The sequence below is a fragment of the Triplophysa rosa genome, linkage group LG20, assembly GCF_024868665.1.
Source record: "Triplophysa rosa linkage group LG20, Trosa_1v2, whole genome shotgun sequence".
Taxonomy (NCBI): Eukaryota; Metazoa; Chordata; class Actinopteri; order Cypriniformes; family Nemacheilidae; genus Triplophysa; species Triplophysa rosa.
Window position 1 is genome coordinate 1,846,564 of NC_079909.1, and position 15,999 is coordinate 1,862,562.

Genomic DNA, 15,999 nt, shown 5'->3' on the forward strand with positions numbered 1-15,999 from the left:
TCTTCTGTGTTTTCACCTTTTTTTTTTTTTTATAACTTTAATGTTTTGCTTATAGTCAATATAGTCTCTAGGGCTGTCACGATTATTAAATAATCGTCTCATCGCGATTGTTTGACCTCATCGCGATGATTTCAGATCATCGCAATTATCGCACATCTCTATAGAAGACACTAGGGGAGCTGTAGTGATCTGCTATTCATATTTTAGTGTATATATTGTTACTAAAGCATGGTAATACTTGTAAAATGTACCACCACAACACAATCACTTAAAAAAAAACAAAACATATACAAATTACCTTCAGTACAATTTAATATTATTTAAGCAAATCTCAGTGTGAAAACCAGTCTACCAAAATTTCATTAACACACAAGTAAAATTTTACTGTAGTCTTGCAAGTGAGAGCTTTTCTATGACTGATAGTATTTTAATGGTGGCTTCAATTCTTCCTGATCAATTTACTTAATTTACAAGTATTTGGCAGTTGTATTATTGACAGGTAAAAGCCTAAACCTTAAATATATGATGACCCAATTTTTTCCGATGTATTTCCAAGAAAAAAACATAGTCTTGTATTCAGAACAATATGGTCGTTTCAATCGTTGAATCAAAAATGAATGAGAATTAAATGTCAAAGCTCTAAAACAGACAATTAATCGTCTTAATCGCCAAAGCTCTAAAACAGACAATTAATCGTCATAATCGCCAAAGCCCTAAAACAGACAATTAATCACCATAATCGCAATGATTTATTAGACAATTAATCGTCAATCAAATTTCATAATTGTGACAGCCCTATATGTCTCATGTACAGCTGCTTTGTAACTATGAAAATTGTAAAAAGTGCTATATAAATAAAGTTGAGTTGAGTTGTTGTTGATCTATTCGTTTTTGCTGCTGTTTGCATGTTAAAATAAGTCTGTGGAATTTTTTTTTTGTATTTTTAATGTGTCACAGACCCTCATCAACTGTAGCTACATGTGTCTCATTTCGAAGTCTGTGTCCTCCGGATGTCGCATGCGAAGCCGTATGCGGTTGACAAACACGACCTCCGGAGGACGCAGCCTTCAAAATGAGACGCATCATGTATTTTTATTTAATTCCAATTTAATATTAAAATCTTATCAGTTAACAGTTAATGTTCGGATAACGAGCGTTGGTTCTCGGTTAGGGAAATTAACCAAAATGAGCATCCCTAAAATAAACATTACTGGGTTAGAGGATTCCAACCACAGTTTCAGGATAACATTTTTGCAGCACTAAGAGCAGCGGGCAGCCGTGTCGTAAAATATTTGGAGTAATATAGGACCCTGGCGACTCCTGTCCTGCAGTCATAAGAGCTGTTGCATGAAAGAAACAGACAAAGTTTTTATAGTTGAACAGAGCCTAAAACTCATCAGTCTGTCTAAAGAAATATGAAGTAAACATGTTTCATTATATCTGTATTTTCCCAATATGCACATTTTAGGACTAAAAGTCCTGTGATCACTAAACGGGAGCAGACGAGGAAGAATATGTCTCAAATCAACTGTAGCTGTCTTTCATGCATATTACATAAACAGAATATTTCATATTTCAATCTGAATCGGATCATTTAAAAGTTTACATTTTAAGCTATTTTTAGACATGCGTTTCATGTTTGTGTGATAAGTATTTACAGAGTTTTAGGTCAGTTTTGTAATGCTTTTCAGAAATATGTTTATTTTCTTTATTTTACAAAATCACAACGTTTTGTTGTTATTGTGAGTGTACACATGTAAAAGTAGGCCACTTACAGTTTCTAATAATGTCTAAAAACATATATGTGTACGCCCAGAAATAATGAGTATTTTAAGTCTCTTTTGGTCTGATAAGAAAAAAAGTGATGTTAAAGGGAAAGTAATGGAAATAATTGACATGGGAAAATCACGTTGGTTAGTGGTTCTAAATGTCAGTTTTGATTGCTTTTCGATTAATTGTTAAGCCCTATATTAAATGACTTTTTGACTCATTATACCCATAAAAGAAATCCTGCTTAATAATTATGCACGCCTGAATATAACGTTTTTTTTTCCCACTTCAAGCCTAATAATTATGTAGACCGTTAATAGTAGCTATTAAGATTGATGTGGTTAGGAATTGTTAAAATGTGCTTGGAAAAAAAAAGTTAATTAATTATCAAATTGCGTAATAATTATGCAAGCAATGTATTTGCTTTGTAAATGTCCCATGCTTGTAGTCATCTTCTAATTCATCTTCTCTCTATGATCTTGAAGGGAAAAACATCAGTGCCAGATGATAAAGGCCGGAAAGACATAGTGTGTGATACCTGGTCTGGACTGACGTCTCATCTACACACATCACCTGTCTCGCACCCGCTGTCCACAGCCATGTCACACATGCCGGGCAGCTCTGTCCGTGACCATATGAAATGGGTTGGTTTTTATGATAGGACGTTTATCAGTTTCCCATACTGACAGCTGTAATTGATTTCTAAGGAAATTCCAGGATTTGTAATTCGGATGACTACATCAAGTACACCCTTTCGGTAAGAATTAATTGTCTTGTCCTTTTTCTGTCTTATATATTAAGGCAGGGCTGTTAGGATGTGAAGCAGTCTTGTCCAGCATGGCTTTGATGCAGGCCAGCTCCATCACTGCTCCTAAGAAGATTATGTCAACGTTGGGTCCAGCCTCAGGCCATGGCTCGGCTCAGCGGGATGCACAGGATCGCGGGATGCAAGGACACATGGTCTTGCCAACGGGCATGTCCTGTTCCCCACTGGTTAGTTGGTTGTTGACATGAAATACTTAACATGCAATTTAATGTAATTATTTAACAGTTATCATGCAGTTTTATTAACTCCATTTCTTTGTATTTTTGTGCAGCATCATGAATGATTAGATAGTGAAGGTTAAATAAATTGCAATGTCTTGGGATCATGTTCACCAAGTTTGGTGCCAGTTGCATAAATTCCCTAAGAGGTGTATTTAAAAGTCCAAAATTGCCGACTTCCTGTTAGGCGGAGCCTATGGGTGCAGTGCAAAAGTTGTTCTGGTCGATGACAACTACAGTATCTCACAGAAGTGAGTACACCCCTCACATTTTTGTAAATATTTTATTATATCTTTTCATGAGACAACACTGAAGAAATTACACTTTGCTACAATGTAAAGTAGTGAGTGTACAACTTGTATAACAGTGTAAATTTGCTGTCCCCTCAAAATAACTCAACGCACAGCCATTAATGTCTAAACCGCTGGCAACAAAAGTGAGTACACCCCTAAGTGAAAATGTCCAAATTGGTCCCAAAGTGTCAATATTTTGTGTGGCCACCATTATTTTCCAGCACTGCCTTAACCCTCTTGGGCATGGAGTTCACCAGAGCTTCACAGGTTGCCACTGGAGTCCTCTTCCACTCCTCCATGACGACATCACGGAGCTGGTGGATGTTAGAGGCCTGCGCTCCTCCACCTTCCCGTTTGAGGATGCCCCACAGATGCTCAATAGGGTTTAGGTCTTCACCTTTACCCTCAGCTTCTTTAGCAAGGCAGTGGTCGTCTTGGAGGTGTTTGGGGTCGTTATCACGTTGGAATACTGCCCTGCGGCCCAGTGTTGGAAAGGAGGGGATCATGCTCTGCCTCAGTATGTCACAGTATATATTGGCATTCATAGATCCCTGAATGAACTGTAGCTCCTCAATGCCGGCAGCACTCATGCAGCCCCAGACCATGACACTCCTACCACCATGCTTGACTGTAGGCAAGACACACTTGTCTTTGTACTCCTCACCTGGTTGCCACCACACATGCTTGACACCATCTGAACCAAATAAGTTTATCTTGGTCTCATCAGACCACAGGACAAGGTTCCAGTAATCCATATCCGTAGTCTGCTTGTCTTCAGCAAATTGTTTGCGGGCTTTCTTGTGCATCATCTTTAGAAGAGGCTTCCTTCTGGGACGACAGCCATGCAGACCAATTTGATGCAGTGTGCGGCGTATGGTCTGAGCACTGACAGGCTGACCTCCCACCCCTTCAACCTCTGCAGCAATGCTGGCAGCACTCATACGTCTATTTCCCAAAGACAACCTCTGGATATGACGCTGAGCACGTGCACTCAACTTCTTTGGTCGACCATGGCGAGGCCTGTTCTGAGTGGAACCGGTCCTGTTAAACCGCTGTATGGTCTTGGCCACCGTGCTGCAGCTCAGTTTCAGGGTCTTGTCAATCTTCTTATAGCCTAGGCCATCTTTATGTAGAGCAACAATTCTTTTTTTCAGATCCTCAGAGAGTTCTTTGCCATGAGGTGCCATGTTGAACTTCAAGTGACCAGTATGAGAGAGTGAGAGGATAACACCAAATTTAACACACCTGCTCCCCATTCACACCTGAGACCTTGTAACACTAAAGAATTACATGACACCGGGGAGGGAAAATGGCTAATTGGGCCCAATTTGGATATTTTCACTTAGGGGTGTACTCACTTTTGTTGCCAGTGGTTTAGACATTAATGGCTTTGTTGAGTTATTTTGAGGGGAGAGAAAATTTACACTGTTATGCAAGCTGTACACTCACTACTTTATATTGCAGCAAAGTTTCATTTCTTCAGTATTGTCACTAGGGATGTAACGATTCACCGTGAGCCGGTTGAAAATCGGTTATAATGAGTGACGATTCAATTCGGTTGAGGCTTGAACTGAATCGCAATACATTTTTTGAACAGCAGGGGCCGCTATTTTCACTGCAAACCTAAACGTGGATGCTGATATTTCTTAAATGCAAAAAACCCAAGAAAAGCACAGACAGTATTAGTTTGTTATATAAGAAAAGCTTTTTATTATTAATTTGTTATAAATCGCAGTTTAGTTTTGTTATTTGAAATAAAACATTATTTATTATGCAAAAAACGTGAAGCATTTAAGAAATAATGCAAGGAAGTTGTTCATTTCTAATTTTTCAACTCATTTTTAAAAATAAATCTATGATAAATCGTTAATAAATACGCATCGTGAGATCAGAAAGTCGAAGCATCGCATCGTGACTGAGAGTAATCGTTACATCCCTAATTGTCACATGAAAAAGATAATAAAATATTACAAAAATGTGAGGGTATTACTCACTTCTGTTGAGAATGCTATAATACGTACCAAGATTGTATGTGTCCGTATCATTCAATTCAATTCAATTTTATTTATATAGCGCTTTTCACAATGTGCATTGTTCCAAAGCAGCTTTACAGGAGCAAATAAGAAAAACACAGAAAGGTAAAACACAGCACAGTGCATGGTGTTTATAGACCAAGCAAGATCATTATATTAAATAATATCTAATAAATAAATGAATAAATAAATAAATGCAGTCTCCCAGTGAGCAAGCCAACACTGCACTTCTGTGGCGAGGAACCCAAACTCCAATGATGAATAAATGGGGGAAAAAAAACCTCGGGAGAAACCAGGCTCAGCTGGGAGGGCCAGATCTCCTCTGACGTGTCATAGCTGCACTCAGTGAACCCGACCAAAGCCACCGAGCAAACATCAACGAAGAACACGGAGAGCCCACGAGCCAGGAAGCCCCACCCGCCGAAACCGTGCAGGTCCAACCCAGTCCCATTCCGCGATCAACAACAGACAACAGAGGAACAACCAGGGAAAAATAGTAATGGCATAATTAACCTTATTCCTCCGTTGTCCGACATCGACCACAAAACAAGACCAAACCAGACCAGACCCACACAGTCCCAACAAATGAAACGCCCCAAACCACAACCAACAAGCCCCCCCACTCCCCACAAACACCCACCCAGCAACCACCCAGCTATAACTTCAAACTGCTGTCATGTGATGTAAGTTTAGCATTAAATACCAAGTATTGTAAATGTAGCATTAATGTGACAAGTAGTCTGTCTTTGCTCTTGATTGGGGATGGAATTGTCTGAGCTGGGCCGTTCAGATGGTCGCTTTTCTCTTGGGTGGTGATGGAATTGCCTTGGATGGAGCTGGGATGGTCAGTCAGTCCGCAGGCTCTCGCAGGAGGATGGCACAGGATTTTCCGATGTAGCTGGCGTAATCTCTAGTTGGGGATGGGCATATGACGTTCATCTGGGCCTGGCGGAATCTCTCCCCGAGGTGAGGGCAGAAAGAGAATAATTAGCGTAGCTGCTGTTCATTAACTATGCATTAAGTGAATGCTTGGCTGAAAAGATGTGTCTTTAATCTAGATTTAAATAGGGAGAGTGTGTCTGACCCTCGAATAGTATCGGGAAGGCTATTCCAGAGTTTAGGTGCTACGTATGAGAAAGCTCTACCCCCTTTGGTGGATTTAGTTATTCTAGGTGTTATCAAAAGTCCAAAGTTTTGAGATCTTAGAGAGTGTGATGGGTTGTAGTGTGGTAGAAGCTCTGTTATGTAGGTAGGGGCTAAACCATTTAAGGCTTTATAAGTAATTAAAAAAACGTTAAAGTCAGTACGATACTTAATGGGTAACCAGTGAAGGCTTGATAACATTGGGGTTATGTGATCGTATTTTCTGGACCTGGTTAGAACTCTGGCAGCTGCATTTTGAACTAACTGTAGTTTGTTTATTGATGATGCAAGACAACCACTAAGCAGTGCATTACAGTAGTCAAGTCTTGAGGTCACAAATGCATGAATAAGCTTCTCTGCATCAGCAACACATAACATATTTTGCAATTTGGCAACATTTCTAAGGTGGAAGAAGGCTGTTTTTGTGACATTTGAGATGTGATTTTTAAATGACAGGTTGCTGTCTAACATAACGCCTAGGTCTTTAACTATATTTGTTGGATTAACAGTGCAGCCTTCAATTTGCAGGTTATAATCCAAAATATTCTTCTGACGTGTCTTTGGTCCGATAAGTAATATTTCTGTTTTATTAGGATTTAAAAGAAGGAAATTACAAGTCATACAATGTTTTATATCTTCGATGCACTCTGCCAATTTGGATAGCTGGAAGGAATCATCTGGTCTTGATGAGATATATAGTATCATCTGCATAACAGTGGAAGCTAATTCCATGTTTTCTAATAATTTTTCCAAGGGCAGCATGTATATGGAGAATAGCAAGGGTCCTAAAACCGATCCCTGAGGTAATCCATAATTTACTTCCGTTAGATTGGATGATTCCCCATTTAAATGGACAAATTGATGTCTGTCTAATAAGTAAGATCTGAACCATTGTAGTGCCTGTCCCTGAATACCGGTATAATTGTGTAAGCGATCTAGAAGTATTTTATGGTCTACAGTATCGAACGCAGCACTAAGGTCAAGCAGGACTAGGAGTGAGATGTTACCTTTATCTGATGCTATAAGCAGGTCGTTTGTAATTTTAATGAGCGCAGTTTCAGTACTATGATGCGGTCTAAAGACTGACTGGAATTTTTTGTGTATGTCATTATTTTGTAAGAAAGAGCACAACTGAGTGGACACTACTTTTTCTAGTATTTTAGACAGGTAAGGGAGATTTGAAATTGGTCTATAGTTTCTAGGGCTGGGGTAAACGATTATTTATTAAACGATTAATCTGGCGATTATTTTATCGATTAGTCGATTAATCTAACGACTAGTTGGACGGTTAATCTAACGGTTATTTTTCTGCTGCTCGATTAATAAAATGTATCGATGATACATAATGTATCTCAAATAAATACCAAAAAAATCTTTAAAAAACACAAAAGCAATGCATATTAGAAAAACAGCTATGACAGTGGGGTATTTTAAATCTACTCTTAACCTCATTGCAGTGCTATGCTATGATTAGTTTATTTGAACGCTAACGTGGCTATCTAGCAGCTGTGCACTTTGGTGGTGCTAGGCTAACCAAGTAACCAATGCATCTTGGCTCTCTGTGCAGTTTGTTCGTGCTAGGTTAGTGGCTAATGTTCACGTTAGCTAACGTCAGCTGCTATAGATAGCTGTGTTCTGCAGCCGTAAGATAGCTTCCATTCAAGCCAACATTAGATGATAACTAACGTTAGCTAAACACGGCGTCTAGGTGCCAGTAGCTACCTAGCACGGGCAAACTGCACGGAGAGCTAAGATGGTTGGCTAGCACCACCGAAGTGCGCAGAGCTCAAGCTACACAACACACTACACAAACATGAAATTAATTTAGCCAACGTTAGTATTTACTTGTTATTGTCTCCTTCACGAGTGACAATGGGGTGCCTCCGTTTCAGATGCTCCAACATTGCCGTTGTGCTGGTGTGGTATGCCAACTTTACGTTTGGGACTAAACTTTACGACACCTTTACGTTTGGGACTAAATTTGAAGTATTCCCATACCTTCGAAGATTTAGGGCGAGCTGTTTTTTTAGGATTTTTTCTTTTATTGGGGCTTTGTTCGGAATTATGTGAGGAGGTTGCTGTTTCGTCCTCCATTCTGCAATGTTTTGGTCTCCCACGTGTGTGTGGCAAAGCATCGACGCAAAAATATGACGTCGACGTGTCGCTACAGGCCTAATAGTTTCCCAGTTCATTGGGGTCTAAGTTTGGTTTCTTGATAAGAGGCTTAATGACGGCCAGCTTAAAGGGTCCTGGGACATGGCCTAGATTAATTGACGAGTTGATAATGTTATAAATGGGCTCAATTGCAATGGGTAATAACTCTTTTAATAATTTAGTTGGTATGGGATCTAATAAGCAAGTTGTAGGTTTAGATGTTGCAATAAGTTTAATTAAATCTTCCTGTTTTATAGGTGAAAAACACTGTAACCTTTCTTTTGGGGCGATGGTTGGTACTAATTTATAGGACAGACTTGGAGGTTGAGTTTTTACTATTGTGTCTCGTATGTTTTCGATTTTCTCTGTAAAAAAAATTCATTAAATCATTGCTACCAAGGTGCGGCGGAATACCCAGGTCAGGTGAAGTCTGTTTATTTGTTAGTTTAGCAACTGTACTAAATAAAAACCTTGGATTGTTTTTGTTAGTTTCTATGAGGTTACGGAGGTGCTCAGCCTTTGCTGCTTTTAGTGCCTTTTTATAACAGTTTGCACTCTCTTTCCACGCAATTTTAAAGACCTCTAATTGGGTTTGTTTCCATTTGCGCTCCAGTTTACGTGTTTCTCTTGGAGTGGTGCTATTGTACCATGGTGCTACGTTTTTCTCAATAATCTTTTTTGACTTCATAGGTGCGACAGCTTCTAATGTATTAGAGAAAATAGTGCCCAATTTGCTGGTCATGTCATCGAGCAATTCTGTATTTATTGGTATGGTTATTAAAGGAGTCAGATCTGGCAAGCTCTTTGCAAAACTATCTTTAGTAGTCAAGGTAATTGTTCTACCCTGTCGATAATGAGTTAAGCGGCTGATTTCTGCAGTGCGCAGTGTACATGTTATAAGATAGTGATCGGTGACATCGTCGCTTTGAGGTATAATATCTATATTGGTTAGATCGGCACCGTGAGATATAATCAAGTCTAGTGTATGATTAAATCGATGAGTGGGTCCATTGATGTGTTGTTTTACTCCAAAAGAGTGTAGTAGCTCTGTAAACGCCACTGCTAATGCATCGTTAGCACTATCTACGTGGATATTAAAGTCTCCGACAATTAGTACTTTATCAACGTTAACCAATAGGTCCGATAGGAAGTCCGCAAACTCTTTCAGAAAATCAGTGTAGGGACCAGGGGGTCTATACACAGTAACCAACATAAAAGAAAGCAATGGTTTTTTACTATCAATTGGAACAATTATATTCAACGCAAGCACTTCAAATGATTTAAATTTATGCTCCGTTCTCTGAGTTACTGTAAGAAAGTCTCTAAAGATTGTTGCGACACCACCACCTCGACCAACCGGACGTGGCTCATGCATATAACAGTAGCTTGGTGGGGTACACTCATTTAGACCGTAATAATCATTTGGTTTAAGCCAGGTTTCGGTAAGGCAAAGTATATCAAAACTGTTGTCTGTGATCATTTCATTTACAATAACTGCCTTTGAATTTAGTGATCTAATATTAAGTAGGCCGAACTTTATGAGTTTGTTTTGGTCGTTTATTACATTGTCTTCAGGTTTAATCACAATCAAAATTTTTCTCTGAGTTTTGGCTATTTTGTTATTTTGTAGTATTATTCGGGGGACAGACACAGTCTCTATGCATTTGGAAGCAGTAACGTTTATAACAGATGAGTGGGAGGAACACAGACTATAGTTAAAGTTTTGACTTACCGCTGGGAGACGTAGTCAAACGGTACGTAGCGTCTTTGAGATGTTGTCAGACAGAAGAACCGCTCCGATGCTGCTGGGATGCAGGCCGTCAGGGCGGAAGAGCCTAGGTCGCTCCCAGAACAGATCAAAATGATCAACAAAGAGCAGCTTCTGTTCAATACACCATGACATCAACCATTTATTTAGAGCAAATAGTCTACTGAACTTTTCATTCCCACGTCGGTAGGTAGGAAGAGGCCCTGATATGTATGTGTGATCTATGCACAAATATTTTTTTGACGATCTAGGTGGTGCTACAGAGCCCCCCTACATGCCCGTGTGCCAGCCTTTGCCCACTCCCAATGGCCGACGACTCTGTTGTTTGTGCCAATTTTTGTTCCAAAGAGTTTTTGTGTTTTGTATCTGCCTCCAAAATGTCCCGAAACCTTGAGAAAAAAATCATTAGGAAAACAATAGGGCTTCCGCACCTCGGGCCCTAACAAGTATATATATATATATATATGCCGCTTTTGGTTTGACCAAATGAAGACGTAAGCATAGTTAAATAAATCACATTAGTGACGTCTTACCTGTTCAACAGGAAAACCCACCACTGCATCAGACTTTGACTTTGACTTTAACTTTATTTTATTTTGTCATTTTAGATTTTCATCAAAAATGAAATTTTGTTGCAATTGACACATATCACAACAGGAATAAAATGAAGGCAGTATACACAATCCCAGAAAAACAAGATAAGCAATATAAAAGAGACAGAAACCTTGTATAAAACCTATGAAATAATATGTATATTGCACAGAGTAGTTGCCTATGTATAAAAAACTTTTGCATTAATAAAAATAATATACAGTATATATATATATAATACAATAAAATATATTCCACAGTATAATTTTGGGGTAGAGATCCTATGGGAGCGGTCTAGGGTAGGTGTGTGAGTGAGGAGGGTGAGGGAATGGGGAATAGTTATACGTTGTTTAGCAGTCTTATGGCATATGGGAAGAAGCTGCTGTTGAGTCTAGTTGTTCTGCTCCGCAGGCTGCGGAATCTCCTTCCAGAGGCCAGCAGTGAGAACAGTCCATGGTCGGGGTGGGAGGGGTCCCCAACGATGTTTTGAGCTCTAGTCAAACAGCGTTTCTTTGCGATGTCCTGAAGGGGAGGAAGTGAAGTCTTGATGATTTTCTCCGCTGTCCTCACCACCATCTGTAGGCTTTTCCAGTTTGAGGCACTGCAGGCCGCCGACCAGACAGAGATGCAGTTGGTCAGGATGCTCTCTATAGTTCCCCTGTAGAAGGTGGTGAGAATGGGAGCGGGTAGGTGCACTCTCCTCATCCGGCGCAGAAAGTGCATACGCTGCTGGGCCTTCTTTACAAGAGTGCCAGTGTGGTTTGACCAGGTGAGAGAGTCGGTTATCTGCACCCCCAGGAACCTGGTGCTGCTGACAATCTCCACTGCTGAGTCATTGATGATGAGAGGAGTGTGGCTATGCTGGTTCTTACTGAAGTCCACAATCATCTCTTTTGTTTTTGAGACATTCAGGACCAGGTTGTTGGTTTCACACCAGTCTGCCAGATGTTTCACCTCCTCTCTGTAGGCCTGTTCATCGTTATTCTTGATGAGGCCCACTACTGTCGTGTCGTCTGCAAACTTCACGATGTGGTTAGTAGTGGACTTGGCGCAGCAGTCATAGGTCATCAACGTGAACAGCAGCGGACTCAGAACACAGCCCTGGGGGGAACCGGTGCTCAGGGAGATGACACTGGAGACGTTTATTCCCACCCGCACGCGTTGAGGTCTGTTGGTGAGAAAGTCAAGCAGCCAATTGCACAGGTGGGTACTAAATCCAAGGGGGGCCAGTTTGCTTATCAGATGTTGTGGTATGATGGTGTTGAATGCGGAGCTGAAATCCAGGAACAGCATCCGCACATGTGTGTTTTTCCCTTCCAGATGTTCTAGGCTCCGGTGGAGTATGGAGGAGATGGCGTCCTCTGTGGAGCGGTTGGGACGATAAGCAAACTGGTACAGGTCGAATGTGGGGGGGAGTCTGGAAACCATGTGGTCCTTTACCAGCCTCTCGAAGCACTTCATCATAATAGGCGTTAGTGCTACTGGGCGGTAGTCATTGAGTGAAGAGATAGTGGTCTTCTTGGGTACCGGTACAATCGTGGCAGTCTTGAAACAGGTTGGTACCACAGCCTGGTGCAGGGAGATGTTAAAAATATCTGTGAGAACCCCAGCCAGCTGATCAGCACATTCCTTAAGCACCTTTACTGGTATGTTATCAGGGCCAGCTGCTTTCCGGGCATTAACCTTCCTCAGGGTTCTCCAGACATCAGCTGGGTCCAGGCAGAGTGTCTGCTCTTCTGGGCGAGGAATGGATTTTTTTGCTGTGGTGGTATTTAGTTCCTCGAACCTCCCAAAGTACTTGTTTAGCTCATTCAGGAAGCTGGTGTTGTTCTCACATGATGAGGGTGGGGCCTTGTAGTCAGTGATGGCTTGGATGCCCTGCCACATCCGTCTGGGGTTAGTGGGGTCATTGAAGAAATCCTGTACTCTTTGTCCATGAGCACGCTTAGCTAGTCTTATAGCCCGGTTCAGGTTGGCTCTAGCTGTTTTCAAAGACACCATATCACCAGACTTGAAAGCGTTGTTCCTTGCTTTCAGCCTTGCGCGTACCTCACTCGTCATCCAGGGTTTCTCATTGGCCCGTGTGGTGATGTTTTTGACCACACTGACATCCTCCATGCATTTCTGGATGTATACAGACACAGACTCCGCATACTCTTGGATGTCCTCAGCAGCTGACTTAAACATGTCCCAGTCTGTGTACTCGAAACAGTCCTGTAATGTTTCCATGGCTCGTGCAGGCCACACCCTCACCTGTTTCACAGTAGGCTTATTCCTGACCAGAGAGATGGTCTGAGGAGCCAAGGTGGGGCGTGGTGCTGCCTTGAATGCCCCTTTGATGTTGCTGTAAATCCGGTCCAGCGTATTCTCACCTCTAGTTGCAAAATTCACAAACTGGTGGAAGTGAGGAAATACAGTTTTCATACTGGCCTGATTAAAGTCCCCTGCCACCATGAAAACCCCCTCTGGATGTGTAGATTGCAGGTCACTGATGGAGCGGTAGAGAATGCTCAGAGCTTCTCTTGTGTAAGCACTCGGGGGAATATACACTGCTGTGATGATAATAACAGTGAATTCCCGAGGTAGATAAAAAGCTCTGCATTTCACCGTCAGTAGTTCCACATCAGGAGAGCAGTGACTTGACATCACCTCTACGTTGGTACACCAGTTATTTTTGATGTATATGCAAACACCACCGCCCCGGGATTTTCCGGTGAGAGAGCTGCTTCTGTCCGACCTGAATGTTGTTAGCCCCTCCATGCTAATGCCGTCATCTGGTACGGATGGATTCAGCCAGGTCTCCGTGAGAATAATGGCGCAGCAGTCCCTCGTTTCCCGTCTGGTTGTCATATCCAGCTTTAGGTGGTCCAGTTTGCTCTCCAAGGAACGAACATTGGAGAGCAAGACTGAGGGTAGCGGCGATCTGTACGGGTTAGCTTTCAGTTTAGCTGTTAGCCCCGCTCGACACCCCCGCTTCCGCTTCCTGTCACAACGCCTCCGTCTCCCCCGGTGGTGGACACCACTGGTACGAGGCTCCGCTGCATCACAGGCTGCAGGATGTAGCCGACATAGCAATCCGAGGCTGCATAGAAGCTCCAGTGTGGTCGTATCTACGTGTCCTGAACTGCTATTTGCTGCCAGGTCCAGTACTTGCTGACGGTCGTATAATGTAGTAACTCCGCTGCCGATTTCTATTAAAATTTCTATTAAAACTGTGCAAACTATCATTATAATTCACTGGTGCTATCAGAACCACTACAGCCGCAGCCAACATGGGCGCCGCCATCTTTCATTTTCATCATCAGTATTTATCCTTTCAGATGTCTGAGCCAACTCTCACAATCCCTGTCAATATTAACTCTTGCTTTAGCACAGACTCTGTCACTTTCAATTTAAGTTCAAACATTTGAACTTCAAAGTGACTGTTGTAAGAATAAACAACACTCCACCACTTGCAGCACCACGGCATTCACAAATTTGATAAACTAGTAATGTCCTCTCATTTGTGTTTATGGACATGACGTAATGAGGCAAAGAGGAACTTGCTTTGCTCAATAATTGGTTATGGATCCAAACCATAAAAAGGTTATGGATTGGAGCTGTTAGTTATATATTTGTGTCAGCCTTTCTTTTCCTAGATTTCAGGATTGCCTTTGGTCTGCACAAAACGTAAACAAGTTGAAAACTGTTTGATGGTAAACATTTAAACAACTCATTTACTCAGTGTGTGGTGCCTTGTAGGACTTTTATTTTTTGTGTGTTTGTGTCTTATAGCTGCTGCGCAAGGAGGGTGATTTTTCTGCTCCCCGACTACTGGATGAGAAGGAAATGCAACCCAGTGAGGACATGCAGCTAAAGAAAAAGAACAGGAAGTCGGGAACGCCCTGTAAAATGAGAGAGCAAGATGGGCGAGCAGGAAAGGTAAATGTTGGCGGGGAACAGGGGGCATGTAGAAGTGTTTATTACAATCCTCTGAATGTATTTTCAGTCAGGCAGAGACTTAAAAAAGACTTTAAAAAATCTTGCTTACTGTGTGATGTTCAAAATTTGACGTGTTATATTTCTGTATGTGTGACATTGGAATAGAGATGTAACGGTGTGAAAATTTCAGATCACGATTATAGTGGGGAAATGTATCACGGTTATCAATATCACGCTTTTATTAATTTTTATTGTTCTGGAAATGTCAAAAAGTACTGATGTTAAACAAATTTAATATTGAGTTTACCTGTAAATTTACTTTTGTTTGATTTACATCAAATAAACAACATTAATATTAGTCATGGCATGTTGGGGGCATGAGGTAAAAGTTTCCTAGTTCAGATTAAACACAACCTTAAGTGAGTAAATCAGATTTTCATATAAACGCAACACAATTCAGCAAATTGTCTGTCTGCATGTGTTGAGAGATATAGGGGTGTACTTTAGGACCCAGGAGAAAGCAGCATGATACCTGCGCTCATAATAGCGATATCAGAAGAAACAAGCTGAACGGAGTTTCAAACTCATGTCACATCATTTAATGGAAAATGAATAGAAATGATGGGTCTCTATAAAGAAATATCAAGTAAATACTAATTATGTTGTGAGATATAGGGGTGTACTTTAGGACCCAGGAGAAAGCAGCATGATACCTGCGCTCATAATAGCGATATCAGAAGAAACAAGCTGAACGGAGTTTCAAACTCATCATGTCACATCATTTAATGGAAAATGAATAGAAATGATGGGTCTCTATAAAGAAATATCAAGTAAATACTAATTAGTGAAGCACTGTCATCACAAACTCACAGGAGCAGATGTGAATAAATAGGTATGTCTCGCTTTATTTTGTTCTGAATGTCAATACTCCTGACTCCTGATTTACTCTCCTGACATTAATGAACAAAACCCACGTTTCATGTTGCATCTACGTTATGCTCTTGATAACTTGGTTTGTTGCTGGACAGGCTTTTTCAAGACGTAACACTGGTACGGTTTAACGGTAATTAAAATATAACGCGGTAATACTAACCGATGGACGGTATTATCACGGTAAACCGTAAGCAGGTCAACGTTACATCCCTATGTTAGAAGCCATTAAATGGACTGTTCCTGTGCGTTTGTGTTTTTGTGGGGGAGGAAATGACTGGGTTTGGTCGAGAGGAAGGGATAGAGACGGAGTGCATTTAGGCCACGCCCACACCGGAGGGGAAAACAATCC

General features: G+C 41.1%; 1 protein-coding gene across 10 annotated transcripts in view; it reads left to right on the top strand.

Moving 5' to 3' along the window:
* Window positions 1–15,999, top strand: part of znf740a (zinc finger protein 740a) — an 85,090-nt gene that overhangs the window by 10,112 nt on the left and 58,979 nt on the right. For 6 of the 10 annotated variants that reach the window (XM_057361765.1, XM_057361767.1, XM_057361766.1 and 3 more), the window contains exons 2-4: window positions 2,256–2,414; window positions 2,572–2,763; window positions 14,571–14,717. In XM_057361765.1, the coding sequence (XP_057217748.1) occupies window positions 2,370–2,414; window positions 2,572–2,763; window positions 14,571–14,717 (384 nt within the window). In that variant the 5' untranslated portion in view covers window positions 2,256–2,369. Of the gene's footprint in view, window positions 1–2,255; window positions 2,415–2,571; window positions 2,764–5,159; window positions 6,107–14,034; window positions 14,492–14,570; window positions 14,718–15,999 lie in introns of those variants that run through there. The other 4 variants (XM_057361773.1, XM_057361774.1, XM_057361772.1 and 1 more) reach the window with 4 other exon arrangements.